General features: G+C 54.1%; 2 protein-coding genes across 3 annotated transcripts in view; one reads left to right on the top strand and one right to left on the bottom strand.

The window, feature by feature from the left end:
• The window catches only part of SHC1 (SHC adaptor protein 1), a 47,417-nt gene extending 37,977 nt beyond the window's left edge, over positions 1 to 9,440 (bottom strand). Inside the window, exons 1-2 of one of the 2 annotated variants that reach the window (XM_082275148.1) lie at positions 9,316 to 9,440; positions 811 to 856 (exon numbers count right to left, since the gene is read on the bottom strand). In XM_082275148.1, the coding sequence (XP_082131274.1) occupies positions 811 to 822 (12 nt within the window). In that variant the 5' untranslated portion in view covers positions 823 to 856; positions 9,316 to 9,440. The remainder of the gene's footprint in view (positions 1 to 810; positions 857 to 9,315) is intronic. The other variant, XM_082275149.1, reaches the window with a different exon arrangement.
• CKS1B (CDC28 protein kinase regulatory subunit 1B) lies at positions 9,439 to 20,679 on the top strand. Its single transcript, XM_082275162.1, has 3 exons — positions 9,439 to 9,696; positions 16,687 to 16,814; positions 20,469 to 20,679. Exons 1-3 carry the CDS (start codon positions 9,638 to 9,640, stop codon positions 20,516 to 20,518), a joined length of 237 nt encoding a protein of 78 aa, XP_082131288.1. The 5' UTR covers positions 9,439 to 9,637; the 3' UTR covers positions 20,519 to 20,679.
• The last annotated feature ends 888 nt before the right edge of the window (positions 20,680 to 21,567 follow it).

The raw sequence follows: 21,567 nt of genomic DNA, 5'->3' as shown, positions 1-21,567 counted from the left end.
GGGACTATGGACCCACAACTGCCCCCCCACCAAACCTACAGAGAGTGGTATACTGGACTATGAATTCACAACTGCCACTCGACCATCTACCCAACCAACACAGGGTGGCAGTGCATACTGAGACTATGGCCCTAAAACTGCCACTGCTCCACCTACCCAACCTACAGATGGTGGGACTATGGACCCACAACTGCCACTCTACCTTGTACCCAATCTACAGACGGAGGAGTAAATGCTGGGAGTAGGGATTTACAACTGCCATTCCACACCCTAGACAACCTACAGAGGGTGGGAGTATAGACCTGGAAGTGCCACTCCACCGCACACCAACCTACAGAGGGTGCAAGAGAATGCTGGGATTACACACCAATACCTACCATTGCACCACCTACCCAACATACAGAGGGTAGCAAGGCATACTGGGACAAAACTGCTATTCTATACCCTACCCAACCTACAGAAGGTGGGACCATAGACCCATAACTGCCAGTCCACCCCCTACCAAATCTACTATAGACCCACAATTACCCCTGAGCCTTGTAGTTCCACATCTGGAGGAACTCTCACAGCATGAGAAGGTTCCTGCTTGGCATTCCTCGTGTTTCCAGTAAATATAGATATAGATTACGGCTACGGTGAGTAATGTATCTATGCCGACACCAAATTAACCCCGTATACATGGAAAGACGAGGCAGAAGCCCTGAAGAAGAAGCCAACAGTGCGCCCAGAACCCTCCACCAAAATCACCGCAAAGAGAGATCACAAAGCCCACCACCGACACCAGGCCAAGAACCGGGACCTTCTTCTTACCACGTACTCCATGACGGCCACCCAAACCGACCTGCTCCTCTACGACCTGCATGGCAGGGACAAGAAGGGGTTAAAGTCACTTTCAGGAACTAAGAGTAACACAGAAAGGGGCGGTCCTTCCCCATCCCTGAACCCAACACAGAGGGTGAGAGACACCCCGACAGGGCGAGACTCACCGACACCTCTCACCAAAACCACTTCCAAAACTTCCTACATGTGAGTGGAGAGATCCAGGGGAGAGGAGAGTTCAACGCACCTTCCCCCTCCTCCGATCACAACCACTTCCTGATCACCAACTCTGGTGATAAGATCACAAACACCTCCCCCCCCCCTTCCCGAGCCAAGAGCGGGTCCAGACACATAGGGAATGCCGGAGGGGAGGCTCCAGGAGGAGGAGATAACCGGATTCATGGAGCCTCCGCTAACCCCATTACTACCCCGGACTGAACCGTACAGCCACTACTATCCCCCAACTGACCCAATCTACCCCTAGCCTACTACCCCCAACTGAACCAATCTACCCCTAGCCTACTACCCCCAACTGAACCGTACAGCCACTACTATCCCCCAACTGAACCAATCTACCCCTAGCCTACTACCCCCAACTGAACCAATCTACCCCTAGCCTACTACCCCCAACTGAACCGTACAGCCACTACAACCCCCAACTGAACCAATCTACCCCTATCCTTCTACTCCCGACTGACCCAATCTACCCCTATCCTACTACTCCCGACTGACCCTATCTACCCCTATCCTACTACTCCCGACTGACCCAATCTACCCCTATCCTACTACTCCCGACTGACCCAATCTACCCCTATCCTACTACTCCCGACTGACCCAATCTACCCCTATCCTACTACTCCCTACTGACCCAATCTACCCCTATCCTACTACTCCCGACTGACCCAATCTACCCCTATCCTACTACTCCCGACTGACCCAATCTACCCCTATCCTACTACTCCCGACTGACCCAATCTACCCCTATCCTACTACTCCCGACTGACCCAATCTACCCCTATCCTACTACTCCCGACTGACCCAATCTACCCCTATCCTACTACTCCCTACTGACCCAATCTACCCCTATCCTACTACTCCCGACTGACCCTATCTACCCCTATCCTACTACTCCCGACTGACCCAATCTACCCCTATCCTACTACTCCCGACGGAACCAATCTACCCCTATTCTACTACTCCCGACTGACCCAATCTCCCCCTATCCTACTACTCCCGACTGACCCAATCTCCCCCTATCCTACTACTCCCGACTGACCCAATCTCCCCCTATCCTACTACTCCCGACTGACCCAATCTCCCCCTATCCTACTACTCCCGACTGACCCAATCTCCCCCTATCCTACTACCCCCAACTGACCCAATCTATCCCTATCCTACTCCTCCCGACTGACCCAATCTATCCCTATCCTACTACTCCCGACTGACCCAATCTACCCCTATCCTACTACTCCCGACTGACCCAATCTACCCCTATCCTACTACTCCCGACTGACCCAATCTACCCCTATCCTACTACTCCCGACTGACCCAATCTCCCCCTATCCTACTACTCCCGACTGACCCAATCTCCCCCTATCCTACTACTCCCGACTGACCCAATCTCCCCCTATCCTACTACCCCCAACTGACCCAATCTATCCCTATCCTACTCCTCCCGACTGACCCAATCTATCCCTATCCTACTACTCCCGACTGACCCAATCTACCCCTATCCTACTACTCCCGACTGACCCAATCTACCCCTATCCTACTACTCCCGACTGACCCAATCTACCCCTATCCTACTACTCCCGACTGACCCAATCTACCCCTAACCTACTACTCCCGACTGACCCAATCTACCCCTATCCTTCTACTCCCGACTGACCCAATCTACCCCTATCCTTCTACTCCCGACTGACCCAATCTACCCCTATCCTACTACTCCCTACTGACCCAATCTACCCCTATCCTACTACTCCCGACTGACCCAATCTACCCCTATCCTACTACTCCCGACTGACCCAATCTACCCCTATCCTACTACTCCCTACTGACCCAATCTACCCCTATCCTACTACTCCCGACTGACCCAATCTACCCCTATCCTACTACTCCCTACTGACCCAATCTACCCCTATCCTACTACTCCCGACTGACCCTATCTACCCCTATCCTACTACTCCCGACTGACCCAATCTACCCCTATCCTACTACTCCCGACTGACCCAATCTACCCCTATCCTACTACTCCCTACTGACCCAATCTACCCCTATCCTACTACTCCCGACTGACCCTATCTACCCCTATCCTACTACTCCCGACTGACCCAATCTACCCCTATCCTACTACTCCCGACTGACCCAATCTACCCCTATCCTACTACTCCCGACTGACCCAATCTACCCCTATCCTACTACTCCCGACTGACCCAATCTACCCCTATCCTACTACTCCCGGCTGACCCAATCAACCCCTATCCTACTCCTCCCGACTGACCCAATCTACCCCTATCCTACTACTCCCGACTGAACCAATCTACCCCTATCCTACTACTCCCGACTGACCCAATCTACCCCTATCCTACTACTCCCGGCTGACCCAATCAACCCCTATCCTACTACTCCCGACTGAACCAATCTACCCCTATCCTACTCCTCCCGACTGACCCAATCTACCCCTATCCTACTCCTCCCGACTGACCCAATCTACCCCTATCCTACTCCTCCCGACTGACCCAATCTACCTCTATCCTACTACTCCCGACTGACCCAATCTACCCCTATCCTACTACTCCGGACTGACCCAATCTACCCCTATCCTACTATTCCGGACTGAACCAATCTACCCCTATCCTACTACTCCCGACTGACCCAATCTACCCCTATCCTACTACTCCCGACTGACCCAATCTACCCCTATCCTACTACTCCCGACTGACCCAATCTACCCCTATCCTACTACTCTCGACTGAACCAATCTACCCCTATCCTACTCCTCCCGACTGAACCAATCTACCCCTATCCTACTCCTCCCGACTGAACCAATCTACCCCTATCCTACTCCTCCCGACTGAACCAATCTACCCCTATCCTACTCCTCCCGACTGAACCAATCTACCCCTATCCTACTCCTCCCGACTGAACCAATCTACCCCTATCCTACTACTCCCTACTGAACCAATCTACCCCTATCCTACTCCTCCCGACTGACCCAATCTACCCCTATCCTACTCCTCCCGACTGACCCAATCTACCCCTATCCTACTCCTCCCGACTGAACCAATCTACCCCTATCCTACTATTCCGGACTGAACCAATCTACCCCTATCCTACTACTCCCGACTGACCCAATCTACCCCTATCCTACTCCTCCCGACTGAACCAATCTACCCCTATCCTACTATTCCGGACTGACCCAATCTACCCCTATCCTACTACTCCCGACTAAACCAATCTACCCCTATCCTACTCCTCCCGACTGAACCAATCTACCCCTATCCTACTACTCCCGACTGAACCAATCTACCCCTATCCTACTCCTCCCGACTGAACCAATCTACCCCTATCCTACTATTCCGGACTGACCCAATCTACCCCTATCCTACTACTCCCGACTAAACCAATCTACCCCTATCCTACTACTCCCGACTGAACCAATCTACCCCTATCCTACTCCTCCCGACTGAACCAATCTACCCCTATCCTACTCCTCCCGACTGAACCAATCTACCCCTATCCTACTCCTACACAGACTACCCCAGCTCTACGGTCAGTAATATCTGCCCCTCCTCCCCGGCACAGAGCTGTGTGATTAATGGCTGCAAAGGACAATCCACCTGAGTCAGCGATTGGGCAGGAAGGAAGACGGATCTCAGTGATGCCAAAGGGGTGGCTCATCATGTGATACATTGTGATCAGAATCCCAGCCGTAACCCCCGGCAACTACAAAACACCCCCCTGTGAAAGCTAACCTGCAGTTGCAGCCCCCCCCATTACTACAGCCTGAAGAGGACCTGTCAATGATGAAATCCTGGAGAGGTCAGGAAGGGATCAGAGCATCCAGCCAATAGGTAGCCAGGGTTATATGCAAATCTCATCTAGCTTGGCCCCTCCCCCAGGTGATGGAACCCTCCGTGTGTAAAGACCACCGTAACCCCGAGCAACAGCACCCGTCATCAACCCGCCTACAATCTGTCTAATTGGCTGCCAGTGGTTACAACGTATCCCTCCACCGTACCCTCTACGTCACATCGTATCCCTACACCGTACCCTCTACGTCACATCGTATCCCTACACCGTACCCTCTACGCCACATCGTATCCCTACACCGTACCCTCTACGTCACATCGTATCCCTACACCGTACCCTCTACGTCACATCGTATCCCTACACCGTACCCTCTACGCCACATCGTATCCCTACACCGTACCCTCTACGTCACAACGTATCCCTCCACCGTACCCTCTACGACACATCGTATCCCTACACCGTACCCTCTACGTCACATCGTATCCCTACACCGTACCCTCTACGTCACATCGTATCCCTACACCGTACCCTCTACGACACATCGTATCCCTACACCGTACCCTCTACGTCACAACGTATCCCTCCACCGTACCCTCTACGTCACATCGTATCCCTCCACCGTACCCTCTACGCCACAACGTATCCCTACACCGTACCCTCTACGTCACATCGTATCCCTACACCGTACCCTCTACGTCACATCGTATCCCTACACCGTACCCTCTACGTCACATCGTATCCCTACACCGTACCCTCTACGCCACAACGTATCCCTCCACCGTACCCTCTACGCCACATCGTATCCCTACACCGTACCCTCTACGCCACATCGTATCCCTACACCGTACCCTCTACGTCACAACGTATCCCTCCACCGTACCCTCTACGTCACAACGTATCCCTCCACCGTACCCTCTACGCCACAACGTATCCCTACACTGTACCCTCTACGCCACAACATATCCCTCCACCGTACCCTCTACGCCACATCGTATCCCTACACCGTACCCTCTACGTCACATCGTATCCCCACACCGTACCCTCTACGTCACATCGTATCCCTCCACCGTACCCTCTACGTCACAACGTATCCCTACACCGTACCCTCTACGCCACAACGTATCCCTACACCGTAACCCTCTACGCCACAACGTATCCCTACACCGTAACCCTCTACGCCACATCGTATCCCTCCACCGTAAACTCTACGCCACATCGTATCCCACCACCGTACCCTCTACGCCACAACGTATCCCACCACCGTACCCTCTACGTCACAACGTATCCCTCCACCGTACCCTCTACGCCACAACGTATCCCTACACCGTAACCCTCTACGCCACATCGTATCCCTACACCGTACCCTCTACGTCACAACGTATCCCTCCACCGTACCCTCTACGCCACAATGTATCCCACCACCGTACCCTCTACGTCACAATGTATCCCCACACCGTACCCTCTACGTCACATCGTATCCCTCCACCGTACCCTCTACGTCACAATGTATCCCCACACCGTACCCTCTACGTCACATCGTATCCCTACACCGTACCCTCTACGCCACAACGTATCCCTCCACCGTACCCTCTACGTCACAACGTATCCCTACACCGTACCCTCTACGCCACAACGTATCCCTACACCGTAACCCTCTACGCCACAACGTATCCCTACACCGTAACCCTCTACGCCACATCGTATCCCTCCACCGTACCCTCTACGCCACAACGTATCCCTCCACCGTACCCTCTACGCCACATCGTATCCCACCACCGTACCCTCTACGCCACAACGTATCCCTACACCGTACCCTCTACGCCACAACGTATCCCACCACCGTACCCTCTACGTCACAACGTATCCCTCCACCGTACCCTCTACGCCACAACGTATCCCTACACCGTAACCCTCTACGCCACATCGTATCCCTCCACCGTACCCTCTACGCCACATCGTATCCCACCACCGTACCCTCTACGCCACAATGTATCCCACCACCGTACCCTCTACGCCACAACGTATCCCTACACCGTACCCTCTACGCCACATCGTATCCCACCACCGTACCCTCTACGCCACAATGTATCCCACCACCGTACCCTCTACGTCACAACGTATCCCTCCACCGTACCCTCTACGCCACAACGTATCCCTACACCGTAACCCTCTACGCCACATCGTATCCCTCCACCGTACCCTCTACGTCACAACGTATCCCTCCACCGTACCCTCTACGCCACATCGTATCCCTCCACCGTACCCTCTACGTCACAATGTATCCCTACACCGTACCCTCTACGCCACATCGTATCCCTCCACCGTACCCTCTACGTCACAACGTATCCCTACACCGTAACCCTCTACGCCACATCGTATCCCTCCACCGTACCCTCTACGTCACAATGTATCCCCACACCGTACCCTCTACGTCACATCGTATCCCTCCACCGTACCCTCTACGTCACAATGTATCCCCACACCGTACCCTCTACGTCACATCGTATCCCTACACCGTACCCTCTACGCCACAACGTATCCCTCCACCGTACCCTCTACGTCACAACGTATCCCTACACCGTACCCTCTACGCCACAACGTATCCCTACACCGTAACCCTCTACGCCACAACGTATCCCTACACCGTACCCTCTACGCCACATCGTATCCCACCACCGTACCCTCTACGCCACAACGTATCCCTCCACCGTACCCTCTACGCCACATCGTATCCCACCACCGTACCCTCTACGCCACAACGTATCCCTACACCGTACCCTCTACGCCACAACGTATCCCACCACCGTACCCTCTACGTCACAACGTATCCCTACACCGTACCCTCTACGCCACATCGTATCCCTCCACCGTACCCTCTACGCCACATCGTATCCCACCACCGTACCCTCTACGCCACAACGTATCCCTACACCGTAACCCTCTACGCCACATCGTATCCCTCCACCGTACCCTCTACGCCACATCGTATCCCTCCACCGTACCCTCTACGCCACATCGTATCCCACCACCGTACCCTCTACGCCACAACGTATCCCTACACCGTAACCCTCTACGTCACAACGTATCCCTACACTGTACCCTCTACGCCACATCGTATCCCACCACCGTACCCTCTACGCCACAACGTATCCCTACACCGTAACCCTCTACGCCACATCGTATCCCTCCACCGTACCCTCTACGCCACATCGTATCCCACCACCGTACCCTCTACGCCACAACGTATCCCTCCACCGTACCCTCTACGCCACATCGTATCCCACCACCGTACCCTCTACGCCACAACGTATCCCTCCACCGTACCCTCTACGCCACATCGTATCCCACCACCGTACCCTCTACGCCACAACGTATCCCTCCACCGTAACCCTCTACGCCACATCGTATCCCTCCACCGTACCCTCTACGTCACAATGTATCCCACCACCGTACCCTCTACGTCACAACGTATCCCTACACCGTACCCTCTACGTCACAATGTATCCCTACACCGTACCCTCTACGCCAGGAGGGGGGGGGGTGAGAGGAGTCAACTGACAGGAGGAGAGGGGGGGGGGGGGTGAGAGGAGTCAACTGACAGGAGGAGAGGGGGGGGGAGAGAGGAGTCCACTGACAGGAGGAGAGGGGGGGAGAGGAGTCCACTGACAGGAGGAGAGGGGGGAGGAGTCCACTGACCGGAGGAGGGAGGAGTCCACTGACCAGAGGGGGGAGGAGGGAGGAGTCCACTGACATGAGGAGAGGGGGGGAGAGGAGTCCACTGACAGGAGGAGAGGAGGGGGGAGGAGTCCAATGACAGGAGGAGAGGAGGGGGGAGGAGTCCAATGACAGGAGGAGAGGGGGGAGGGAGGAGTCCAATGACAGGAGGAGAGGGGGGAGGGAGGAGTCCACTGACAGGAGGGGGGGGGGAAGCGTGCATTGGGGGTACAGAGTGGGGGAGGGGTGTAGTGGGGGGTACAGGGCATGGGGGGAGGGGTGTAGTGGGGGGGGGGGTGATGGGGGTACAGGGCATGGGGGGAGGGGTGTAGTGGGGGGGGTGATGGGGGTACAGAGTATGGGGGGAGGGGTGTAATGGGGGTACAGAGTAGTGGGGGAGGGGTGTAATGGGGGGTACAGGGCATGGGGGGAGGGGTGTAGTGGGGGGGGGGTGATGGGGGTACAGGGTATGGGGGAGGGGTGTATTGGGGGGTACAGAGTATGGGGGGAGGGGTGTAGTGGGGGTACAGAGTAGTGGGGGAGGGGTGTAATGGGGGTACAGAGTATGGGGGGAGGGGTGTAATGGGGGTACAGAGTAGTGGGGGAGGGGTGTAATGGGGGTACAGAGTATGGGGGGAGGGGTGTAATGGGGGTACAGAGTATGGGGGGAGGGGTGTAATGGGGGTACAGAGTAGTGGGGGAGGGGTGTAGTGGGGGTTGGATATATCTCGGGGTTCCCCCCTCACTCACCAGGACAGCATGAAGCGGGGGAGGGGCGGGCGGGGGGTGGGGCCCGGCGGATCTCCCGGTCTCGGTAAACTTTCTTCCTTCTTCTCTCACACGAAACTTTTTTCGGCCACTTCCGGCTCCGCCGAGCTCTTCGTCACCGTGACGTCACCAGCAGCGCCGCCATCTTGGTTGGGCGTCTCACGCCTCGTTCTGAGCTCTGGCCCCGCCTCCAGTGACTGGCGGTGTGCGGATTGGTCGCTCCGGCCGTCCAATGGCTGACGGTCTGTGGGCGGTTTGAAGCGCGGCGGGAAGAGAAGATCGGAGCGGAGAGAAGAGAAGAGAAATGTCCGCCAAGAATATTTATTACTCCGATAAGTATGACGACGAGTGCTTCGAGTACCGGTATGTACCCCTCCCCCATCCTATAGTACTATAAGTACCCTCCCCCATCCCATAATACTACATTCCCCTCCCCCATCCCATAATACTACATTCCCCTCCCCCATCCCATAATACTACATTCCCCTCCCCCATCCCATAATACTACATTCCCCTCCCCCATCCCATAATACTACATTCCCCTCCCCCATCCCATAATACTACATTCCCCTCCCCCATCCTATAGTACTATAAGTACCCTCCCCCATCCCATAATACTACATTCCCCCTCCCCCATCCCATAATACTACATTCCCCTCCCCCATTCTATAGTACTATAAGTACCCTCCCCCCTCCCATAATACTACATTCCCCTCCCCCATCCCATAATACTACATTCCCCTCCCCCATCCTATAGTACTATAAGTACCCTCCCCCCTTCCATAATACTACACTCCCCTCCCCATCCCATAATACTACATTCCCCTCCCCCATCCTATAGTACTACATTCCCCTCCCCCATCCCATAATACTACATTCCCCTCCCCCATCCCATAATACTACATTCCCCCTCCCCCATCCCATAATACTACATTCCCCTCCCCCATCCCATAATACTACATTCCCCCTCCCCCATCCCATAATACTACATTCCCCTCCCCCATCCTATAGTACTATAAGTACCCTCCCCCATCCCATAATACTACACTCCCCTCCCCCCAATACTAGGAGTACCGGTACTACGCTCCCCTCCCCCCCCCAATACTAGGAGTACCGGTACTACGCTCCCCTCCCCCCAATACTAGGAGTACCGGTACTACGCTCCCCTCCCCCCCCCCAATACTAGGAGTACCGGTACTACGCTCCCCTCCCCCCTAATACTAGGAGTACCGGTACTACGCTCCCCTCCCCCCAATACTAGGAGTACCGGTACTACGCTCCCCTCCCCCCAATACTAGGAGTACCGGTACTACGCTCCCCTCCCCCCAATACTAGGAGTACCGGTACTACGCTCCCCTCCCCCCAATACTAGGAGTACCGGTACTACGCTCCCCTCCCCCCAATACTAGGAGTACCGGTACTACACTCCCCTCCCCCCCAATACTAGGAGTACCGGTACTACGCTCCCCTCCCCCCAATACTAGGAGTACCGGTACTACGCTCCCCTCCCCCCAATACTAGGAGTACCGGTACTACGCTCCCCTCCCCCCCAATACTAGGAGTACCGGTACTACGCTCCCCTCCCCCCCAATACTAGGAGTACCGGTACTACGCTCCCCTCCCCCCCAATACTAGGAGTACCGGTACTACGCTCCCCTCCCCCCCAATACTAGGAGTACCGGTACTACGCTCCCCTCCCCCCCCAATACTAGGAGTACCGGTACTACGCTCCCCTCCCCCCCCCAATACTAGGAGTACCGGTACTACGCTCCCCTCCCCCCAATACTAGGAGTACCGGTACTACGCTCCCCTCCCCCCCAATACTAGGAGTACCGGTACTACGCTCCCCTCCCCCCCAATACTAGGAGTACCGGTACTACGCTCCCCTCCCCCCAATACTAGGAGTACCGGTACTACGCTCCCCTCCCCCCCAATACTAGGAGTACCGGTACTACGCTCCCCTCCCCCCCCCCCAATACTAGGAGTACCGGTACTACGCTCCCCTCCCCCCCCCAATACTAGGAGTACCGGTACTACGCTCCCCTCCCCCCCAATACTAGGAGTACCGGTACTACGCTCCCCTCCCCCCCAATACTAGGAGTACCGGTACTACGCTCCCCTCCCCCCCAATACTAGGAGTACCGGTACTACGCTCCCCTCCCCCCCAATACTAGGAGTACCGGTACTACGCTCCCCTCCCCCCCAATACTAGGAGTACCGGTACTACACTCCCCTCCCCCCCAATACTAGGAGTACCGGTACTACGCTCCCCTCCCCTCAATACTAGGAATACCGGTACTACGCTCCCCTCCCCCCCAATACTAGGAGTACCGGTACTACGCTCCCCTCCCCCCCAATACTAGGAGTACCGGTACTACGCTCCCCTCCCCCCCAATACTAGGAGTACCGGTACTACGCTCCCCTCCCCCCCAATACTAGGAGTACCGGTACTACGCTCCCCTCCCCCCCAATACTAGGAGTACCGGTACTACGCTCCCCTCCCCCCCAATACTAGGAATACCGGTACTACGCTCCCCTCCCCCCCAATACTAGGAGTACCGGTACTACGCTCCCCTCCCCCCCAATACTAGGAGTACCGGTACTACGCTCCCCTCCCCCCCCAATACTAGGATTACCGGTACTACGCTCCCCTCCCCCCCAATACTAGGAGTACCGGTACTACGCTCCCCTCCCCCCCAATACTAGGAGTACCGGTACTACGCTCCCCTCCCCCCCCAATACTAGGAGTACCGGTATTACGCTCCCCTCCCCCCCCAATACTAGGAGTACCGGTATTACGCTCCCCTCCCCCCCAATACTAGGAGTACCGGTACTACGCTCCCCTCCCCCCCCCAATACTAGGAGTACCGGTACTACGCTCCCCTCCCCCAATACTAGGAGTACCGGTACTACGCTCCCCTCCCCCAATACTAGGTGTGACAGAACCATCTGACTTTGTATTATATTGTTGCTGCCTCCTTTCGTCTGTTTGTTCGGCTGTTCCACGGCCCGTACAGCCCCCCCCTTTGTTCCCCTATGTTTTAGCTGCTACGCTCCAAATTCCTTTAAAGAGGTTGTCACTATGTCTGCAAATTCAATGTGTATTAGCTGCAGATTGAGGGGGGGGGGGGATTGTTTCCAGCAGCCCCCTCCTAAAGAATGTCTACTGATTAACTCAGTGCTTTTGTCTAAAATAGGACAGTATGTTAATTGGGTCTGAGACTATTGATAAGCATGTTAATGAGCTCACCTGGCTGTAATTACACAGTCATTGTTCATGTGGTATTCTCAAAGTATATATAAGTGTGTGTTTCTTTCAATAAAGAGAAGAGAGTTACTCTTGATCGAACCTCACTACAGAGCCTTGTCTCGTACTTGGGGGGGAATTATTGATGTGCTTCATGTATGGCAGATTGGAGTGGTCGATAGCTGTCCGGGTGTTCGGGAGTGGATTATCCTAGACGACTGTAACCCCTTTCATACTTTGGGGTGTCGTAACACTAGGAGTACCGGTACTACACTCCCCTCCCCCCCCAATACTAGGAGTACCGGTACTACACTCCCCTCCCCCCCCAATACTAGGAGTACCGGTACTACACTCCCCTCCCCCCCCCCAATACTAGGAGTACCGGTACTACACTCCCCTCCCCCCCCAATACTAGGAGTACCGGTACTACACCCTCCCCCCCCCCAATACTACGAGTACCGCTACTACACTCCCCTCCCTCCAATACTAGGAGTACCGCTACTACACTCCCCTCCCCAATACTAGGAGTACCGGTACTACACTCCCCTCCCCCCCAATACTAGGAGTACCGGTACTACACTCCCCTCCCCCCCAATACTAGTAGTACCGGTACTACACTCCCCTCCCCAATACTAGGAGTACCGGTACTACACTCCCCTCCCCCCCAATACTAGGAGTACCGGTACTACACTCCCCTCCCCCCGAATACTAGGAGTACCGGTACTACACTCCCCTCCCCCCCAATACTAGGAGTACCGGTACTACACTCCCCTCCCCCCCAATACTACGAGTACCGGTATTACACTCCCCTCCCCCCCAATAGTTACATAGTTACATAGTTAGTGAGGCTGAAAAAAGACACAAGTCCATCCAGTTCAACCTATGTGTGTGTGTTTGCTTTTAACCGTACATTGTGTACCCCCTGTATGTTGTGGTCTTTAAGGTGTCCATCCAATAGTTTTTTGAAACTATCAATGCTCCCCGCTGATACGACTGCTTGCGGAAGAGAATTCCACATCCTTACCGCTCTTACAGTGAAGAACCCCTTACGCACTTTAAGGTTAAACCGCCTTTCCTCTAGTTTTAGTGAGTGGCCACGTGTCTTATTGTATTCCCTTACTCTAAATAGTTTGTTCCTTATGCTAGGGTCACCAGTACAGTATTTGTACATTGATATCATATCCCCCCTCAATCGTCTCTTCTCCAGAGAGAATAAGTTCAGTGCTTGTAGTCTTTCCTCATAGCTGATGTCCTCCATTCCCCTAATTATTTTTGTTGCCCTTCTCTGGACTTTCTCCAGTTCCAGCACATCCTTCCTGAGGACCGGTGCCCAGAACTGGACAGAATACTCCAGATGTGGCCGGACCAGAGTCTTGTAGAGCGGGAGAATAATCTCTTTATTTCTGGAGTGAATCCCCTTTTTTATACATCCCAGTATTCTGTTGGCTTTGCTTGCAGCGGCTTGGCATTGCATGCCACTGCCAAGCCTGTTGTCTACCAGTACCCCCAGGTCCCTTTCCATCCTAGACTCACCCAGAGGTTCCCCCCTAGTGAGTAGCTTGCTTTCTGGTTTCTGGCCCCCAAGTGCATTACTTTACATTTTTCTACATTAAATCTCATCTGCCATGTAGTTGCCCACCCCGTTATTTTGTTCAGGTCTGCTTGCAAGATTTCCACATCCTGCATAGAAGATATTGGCATGCCTAATTTAGTATCATCTGCAAATACTGAGATTGTACTAGATATCCCCTCCTCTAGATCATTTATGAATAAATTAAACAGGATTGGTCCCAGGACAGAACCCTGGGGGACCCCACTTTCCACACCCGCCCAATCCGAGTACTCCCCATTAATCACCACCCTCTGTACTCTCCCCTGGAGCCAGTTCTCTATCCAGGTACTCACCTTATGGTCCATACCTACCTTCCTTAGTTTGTACAGTAAGCGTTTGTGGGGAACGGTGTCAAAGGCCTTTGCAAAGTCCAGATACACCACATCCACAGACCTTCCTTTATCCAGATACACCACATCCACAGGCCTTCCTTTATCCAGATACACCACATCCACAGGCCTTCCTTTATCCAGATACACCACATCCACAGGTCTTCCTTTATCTAGGTGGCAGCTCACTTCATCGTAGAAGGTTAATAGATTGGTTTGGCATGAACGATTTTTCATGAATCCATGCTGATTACTACTTATAATACCGTTTTCATTACTAAAGTCTTGTATGTGGCCCTTATCATCCCCTCCAAAATTTTGCAGACTACAGATGTTAGGCTGACCGGCCTATAGTTACCCGGGATATATCTCGGCCCCTTTTTAAATATTGGTACCACGTTGGCTTTTTTCCAATCAGCTGGCACCATACCAGTCTGTAAACTATCCTTAAAGATCAAGAATAATGGTCTGGCAATCACCTGACTGAGCTCATTTAGAACCCTTGGGTGCAAGCCATCCGGTCCCGGGGATTTATTTATGTTAAGTTTCTCTAGTTTAGCTCCAAGTCTATCCTCTGTTAGCCATGGCGGCACTTCCTGAGGTGTATTATTTAGTTCGGCCTTACAAGCGGGGTTCGTGTAGCCCCCCGATTCCTTTGTGAAGACTGAAGAAAAGAAATTATTTAACACTTCCGCCTTTTCTCTGTCCTCAGTGGCCATTTTTCCTTTATCATCTTTTATGGGGCCAATGTGTTCTGGTCTCGCTTTCCTACTGTTTATATACTTAAAGAATTTCTTGGGGTTCTTTTTGCTCTCCTCTGCTATATGTCTCTCGTGTTCTATTTTAGCCGCCCTGATTTCGTCTTTACATTTCTTATTACACTCTTTGTAATGCTTAAATGCTGCCAATGAGCCCTCAGTCTTGTATTTTTTGAAGGCCTTTTCTTTAGCTCTAATATACATTTTTATGTTGGAGTTTAGCCACCCAGGGTTTAGTTTTGCTCTTTTAAATTTATTTCCCTGTGGAATGCACTGGCCCACCCCCTTGTTAAGTATGCTCTTGAAGCACTCCCATTTTTCCTCCGTGTTCTTTGTTCCCAGGGTTCTATCCCAATTGATATTTTCTAGCAGCGAGCGCAGTTTAGGGAAATTGGCTCTTGTGAAATTCAGTGTCCTTATATTACCCTTGTGTTTCCTATTACTGTAATTAATACTGAAACCAATTGACCTATGGTCACTGTTCCCTAAGTTGTCCCGTATTTCTATATCCGTGAGCAGGTCTGTATTGTTGGTAATCAGTAGGTCAAGTACCGCATTGTTTCTTGTCGGTGCATTCACCATCTGACCCATGAAATTGTCCTGCAAAACATTTAGGAACTGCCGAGCCTTGGCTGAATGCGCGGTTCCTTCTGCCCAGTCTATATCAGGATAATTAAAGTCCCCCATTATAATGACATTTCCCATCCTTGCTGCCAATCCTATCTGTAACATGAGGTCCACCTCACCCTCCTCCCTCTGGTTTGGGGGCCTATAGCATACGCCCAATATTACCTTCCCCACCGTGCCTTTCCTTTGAAGCTCTACCCATAGGGATTCTGCCTCGTCCATAGCTCCATTATTAATATCATCCCTCATATTTACCTGTATACTGTTCTTAATATACAAACATACCCCTCCCCCTTTTTTACCCTCTCTATCTCTGCGAATACTACGAATACCGGTATTACACTCCCCTCCCCCCCAATACTACGAATACCGGTACTACACTCCCCTCCCCCCCAATACTACGAATACCGGTACTACACTCCCCTCCCCCCCAATACTACGAATACCGGTACTACACTCCCCCCCCCAATACTTCGAGTACCGGTACTACACTCCCCTCCCCCCCCAATACTACGAGTACCGGTATTACACTCCCCTCCCCCCCAATACGAGTACCAGTACTACACTCCCCTCCCCCCCAATACTAGGAGTACCGGTATTACACTCCCCTCCCTCCCCCAATACTAGGAGTACCTGTTCTATGCTTCCCCCTCCCCTGATACAAGTAGCGGTAATGTGTGGAGGAATGATGGAAATGTCCTGATTACTCCTGGGAGGAGCTCAGTACTGGACTTGTCTCCTCCCACCTAGCGGTGACTGATGATTGGTCTCTCCTCTCAGGCACGTCATGTTACCCAAGGACATCGCTAAGCTGGTGCCGAAGACTCACCTCATGTCCGAGACCGAGTGGAGGAATCTGGGGGTCCAACAGAGCCAGGGCTGGGTGCACTACATGATCCATGAGCCAGGTGAGTGCCCCTCCCCCGTCCCCCCCCCCCTCCTTCCCCGATGAATAGTGACGGTGATATAAGTCAGGTGTGTGCCTCTCCCCCTCCCCTCGTCCCTCCCCTCGTCCCTCCCCTCGTCCCTCCCCTCGTCCCTCCCCTCTTCCCTCCCCTCTTCCCTCCCCTCTTCCCTCCCCTCTTCCCTCCCCTCTTCCCTCCCCTCTTCCCTCCCCTCTTCCCTCCCCTCTTCCCTCCCCTCGTCCCTCCCCTCGTCCCTCCCCTCGTCCCTCCCCTCGTCCCTCCCCTCTTCCCTCCCCTCGTCCCCTCCTCCTTCAACGATGAATAGTACCGGGAATATAAGTCAGGTGTGTGCCCCTCTCCTCTCCCAGCATACTCCTATGATGAATAGTGACGGTGATATAAGTCAGGTGTGTGCCCCTCCCCTCTCCCCTGTCCCCTCCTCTCCCCTGTCCCCTCCTCTCCTCTGTCCTCTCCCCTCTCCCCTCCCTCGTCCCCGCCTCCTCCTACGATGAATAGTGACGGTGATATAAGTCAGGTGTGTGCCCCTCCCCCATCCCCTCCCCTCTCCTCTGCTCTCCCAGCATACTCCTATGATGAATAGTGACGGTGATATAAGTCAGGTGTGTGCCCCTCTCCCCCCCTCTCCCCTCCTCTCCCCCCCTCTCCCCTGTCCCCTCCCCTCTCCCCTCCCTCGTCCCCGCCTCCTCCTACGATGAATAGTGACGGTGATATAAGTCAGGTGTGTGCCTCTCCCCTCTCCCCTCCCTCGTCCCCGCCTCCTCCTACGATGAATAGTGACGGGGATATAAGTCAGGTGTGTGCCCCTCCCCTCCCCCCTCCCAGCCGCCTCCTATGATGAATAGTACCGGTGATATAAATATATGGATCATAGTGAAGGTCACCAAAAAAAGGGCAAAACAACCTTCAGAGAAGAGGACATTCGTTACTTACCAGACCTCTGAGGACCTCCGGTGCTACTTACCAGGCCTCTGAGGACCTCCGGTGCTACTTACCAGGCCTCTGAGGACCTCCGATGCTGCTTACCAGACCTCTGAGGACCTCCGGTGCTGCTTACCAGACCTCTGAGGACCTCCGGTGCTGCTTACCAGACCTCTGAGGACCTCCGGTGCTGCTTACCAGGCTTCTGAGGACCTCCGGTGCTGCTTACCAGGCTTCTGAGGACCTCCGGTGCTACTTACCAGGCTTCTGAGGACCTCCGGTGCTACTTACCAGGCTTCTGAGGACCTCCGGTGCTGCTTACCAGGCTTCTGAGGAACTCCGGTGCTGCTTACCAGGCTTCTGAGGACCTCCAGTGCTACTTACCAGGCCTCTGAGGACCTCTGGTGCTACTTACCAGGCCTCTGAGGACCTCCGGTGCTACTTACCAGGCCTCTGAGGACCTCCGGTGCTACTTACCAGGCCTCTGAGGACCTCCGGTGCTACTTACCAGGCCTCTGAGGACCTCCGGTGCTACTTACCAGGCCTCTGAGGACCTCCGGTGCTACTTACCAGGCCTCTGAGGACCTCCGGTGCTACTTACCAGGCCTCTGAGGACCTCCGGTGCTACTTACCAGGCCTCTGAGGACCTCCGGTGCTACTTACCAGGCCTCTGAGGACCTCCGGTGCTACTTACCAGGCCTCTGAGGACCTCCGGTGCTACTTACCAGGCCTCTGAGGACCTCCGGTGCTACTTACCAGGCCTCTGAGGACCTCCGGTGCTGCTTACCAGGCCTCTGAGGACCTCCGGTGCTGCTTACCAGGCCTCTGAGGACCTCCGGTGCTGCTTACCAGGCCTCTGAGGACCTCCGGTGCTGCTTACCAGGCCTCTGAGGACCTCCGGTGCTGCTTACCAGGCCTCTGAGGACCTCCGGTGCTGCTTACCAGGCCTCTGAGGACCTCCGGTGCTGCTTACCAGGCCTCTGAGGACCTCCGGTGCTGCTTACCAGGCCTCTGAGGACCTCCGGTGCTGCTTACCAGGCTTCTGAGGACCTCCGGTGCTGCTTACCAGGCTTCTGAGGACCTCCGGTGCTGCTTACCAGGCTTCTGAGGACCTCCGGTGCTGCTTACCAGGCTTCTGAGGACCTCCGGTGCTGCTTACCAGGCTTCTGAGGACCTCCGGTGCTGCTTACCAGGCTTCTGAGGACCTCCGGTGCTGCTTACCAGGCTTCTGAGGACCTCCGGTGCTGCTTACCAGGCCTCTGAGGACTGGTAAGCTACCCCGATGCTGGTAGAACTCCTAAGTTTTCGCAGCGACCACCTCCTCCTAGGTGAAGATTCAGGGGTACATCTATCCCATAATCTCTCCTATGGCTGAAATGGGACTTCTTATCCAAAGTATCTCAAAAAACGCAGAGAGGAAGAACTCCTGATGCAGTGAGTTTATTGAATGTATAAATATGATATTTCCTGATGACGCCATATCTGGGCGAAACGCGTTGAGCAATTTTGAGCAGAACATATTCCAAGCGGTCCCCTCTTCTTTATCTGTACGATTTACGAGGAACCAACAAATGTGAGTTCTCATCTATATCTTTCCCATCGTCCTTACCCAACGTGCTCGTCTGACAGTTCTCTGCTCTTTGTTTGGTGACCTTCACTATAATCCATATATTTATATCTTTATTTATTGTACGGAGGACTTTACCTTTTACTTCCTTCGCCGTATATTTCAATGCACACACCTGACTGATAGCAACGATACTTTTCATCGTAGGAGGATTGTGGGTGGATCACTGCTGTGGCCCCCCCCATAGACCTCGGGTCTGATCATTGCTGTGGCCCCCATAGATCTCGGGGCTGATCACTGCTGTGGCTCCCCCGTAGAACTCTGGGCTGATCACTGCTGTGGCCTCTCCGTAAAACTCAGGGCTGATCACTGCTGTGGCCCCCCCCCCCCCCGTAGACCTCGGGGCTGATCACTGCTGTGGCCCCCCCCCCCCCGTAGACCTCGGGGCTGATCACTGTTGTGGCCCCCGCCCCCCCCCGTAGACCTCGGGGCTGATCACTGCTGTGGCCCCCCCCTCCCCCCCGTAGACCTCGGGGCTGATCACTGCTGTGGCCACCCTCCCCCCCGTAGACCTCGGGCTGATCATTGCTGTGGCCTCCCCCGTAGACCTCGGGGCTGATCATTGCTGTGGGTACACCTCGGGGCAGATCACTGCTGTGGGGTCCCCCCCCCCGTAGAGCTTGGGGCTGATCACTGCTGTGGCCCCCCCCCCCGTAGAGCTCGGGGCTGATCACTGCTGTGGCCCCCCCCCCCGTAGACCTTGGGCTGATCACTGCTGTGGCCCCTCCCCCGTAGACCTCGGGGCTGATCACTGCTGTGGCCCCCCCGTAGACCTCGGGGCTGATCATTGCTGTGTACCCCCCCCTCCCCCCCCCCGTAGAGCTCGGGGCTGATCATTGCTGTGGCCTCCCCCGTAGAGCTCGGGGCTGATCATTGCTGTGGCCTCCCCCGTAGACCTCGGGGCTGATCACTGCTGTGGCCCCCCCCGTAGACCTCGGGGCTGATCATTGCTGTGGCCCCCCCCCCGTAGACCTCGGGGTGGATCATTTCTGGGGCCCCCAGGCTGTCACTCCCCATAGGGGCTGTGTTTTGTATTTCCCGTATATTATTGTCTATATTGTGATCTTTGTTTTTTTTCTTTCTCCCTGCAGAGCCGCACATCCTGCTCTTCCGCCGGCCTCTCCCCATAAAGAAGCTGTAACCCCGCCCCATTCTGGACCCCGTCCTGCTGATGACTGCATGCACCTTCTTCTCCTATTTATACTGTGCATCCTCCATGTCCTCCCGTCTGCAGGGGGCGCTCCGTACGGCTGTCAGGACTGAATCACTAACGTACTGTCACACTGCCGTCCTCTCCGAGGAGACTCCTCCCCCTGACTATTATTGGATATCCTCACCAAGGCGGATCACCACTGCTCCACCCAGAATCGGATCCACCAACCGGAGCGTTGCCTTAGTCTCCCTCTGTATTATGTGTGTCTGCGGTGTTACACTACCAGGCTGTATTTTGTTGGGGTGCCACTCTCTGTATTCATATATTGGGGTCACCTCTGATCACTCTGTACTCATAGCGGGGTGATGGTGATCCTCTGTATTGATATATTGGGGAGCCCCTATATTACTATAGTAGGGTAACACTGACCTCTCTAGTCATATATTGGGGAACCCCTGTACTGATATAGTGGGGTGAGTCCTCTTTTGGGGTGACCCCTCTGTAGTCCTATAGCGGGGTGATGGTGACCCTTCTGTAGTCATATATTGGGGAACCCCTGTATACATATAGTGGGGTGATGGTGACCCTCCTGTAGTCATATATTGGGGAACCCCTGTATACATATAGTGGGGTGACCTCTTTGTAATGATATATTGGGGAACCCCTGTATACATATAGTGGGGTGACCTCTTTGTATCGATATATTGGGGAACCCCTGTATACATATAGTGGGGTGACCTCTTTGTATCGATATATTGGGGAACCCCTGTATACATATAGTGGGGGTGACCTCTTTGTATTGATATATTGGGGAACCCCTGTATACATATAGTGGGGGTGACCTCTCTGTATTGATATATTGGGGAACCCCTGTATACATATAGTGGGGTGACGCTGGCCTCTGTATTGATATATTGGGGAACCCCTGTATACATATAGTGGGGTGACCTCTTTGTATCGATATATTGGGGAACCCCTGTATACATATAGTGGGGGTGACCTCTTTGTATTGATATATTGGGGAATCCTTGTATACA

The sequence above is a fragment of the Pelophylax lessonae genome (genome assembly GCF_965119305.1).
Source record: "Pelophylax lessonae genome assembly, chromosome: 13".
NCBI lineage: Eukaryota > Metazoa > Chordata > Amphibia > Anura > Ranidae > Pelophylax > Pelophylax lessonae.
This window is presented reverse-complemented; position numbering and strand designations above follow the sequence as displayed.

What these genes read in the sequence shown, in the direction of transcription:
- CKS1B (XM_082275162.1), top strand. Translation starts at nt 9,638, where the DNA reads ATGTCCGCCAAGAATATTTATTACTCCGATAAGTATGACGACGAGTGC. An exon ending in GACGAGTGCTTCGAGTACCG is followed by an intron (nt 9,697 to 16,686) that starts GTATGTACCCCT and finishes CTCTCCTCTCAG; the next exon opens with GCACGTCATGTTACCCAAGG. An exon ending in CTACATGATCCATGAGCCAG is followed by an intron (nt 16,815 to 20,468) that starts GTGAGTGCCCCT and finishes TTCTCCCTGCAG; the next exon opens with AGCCGCACATCCTGCTCTTC.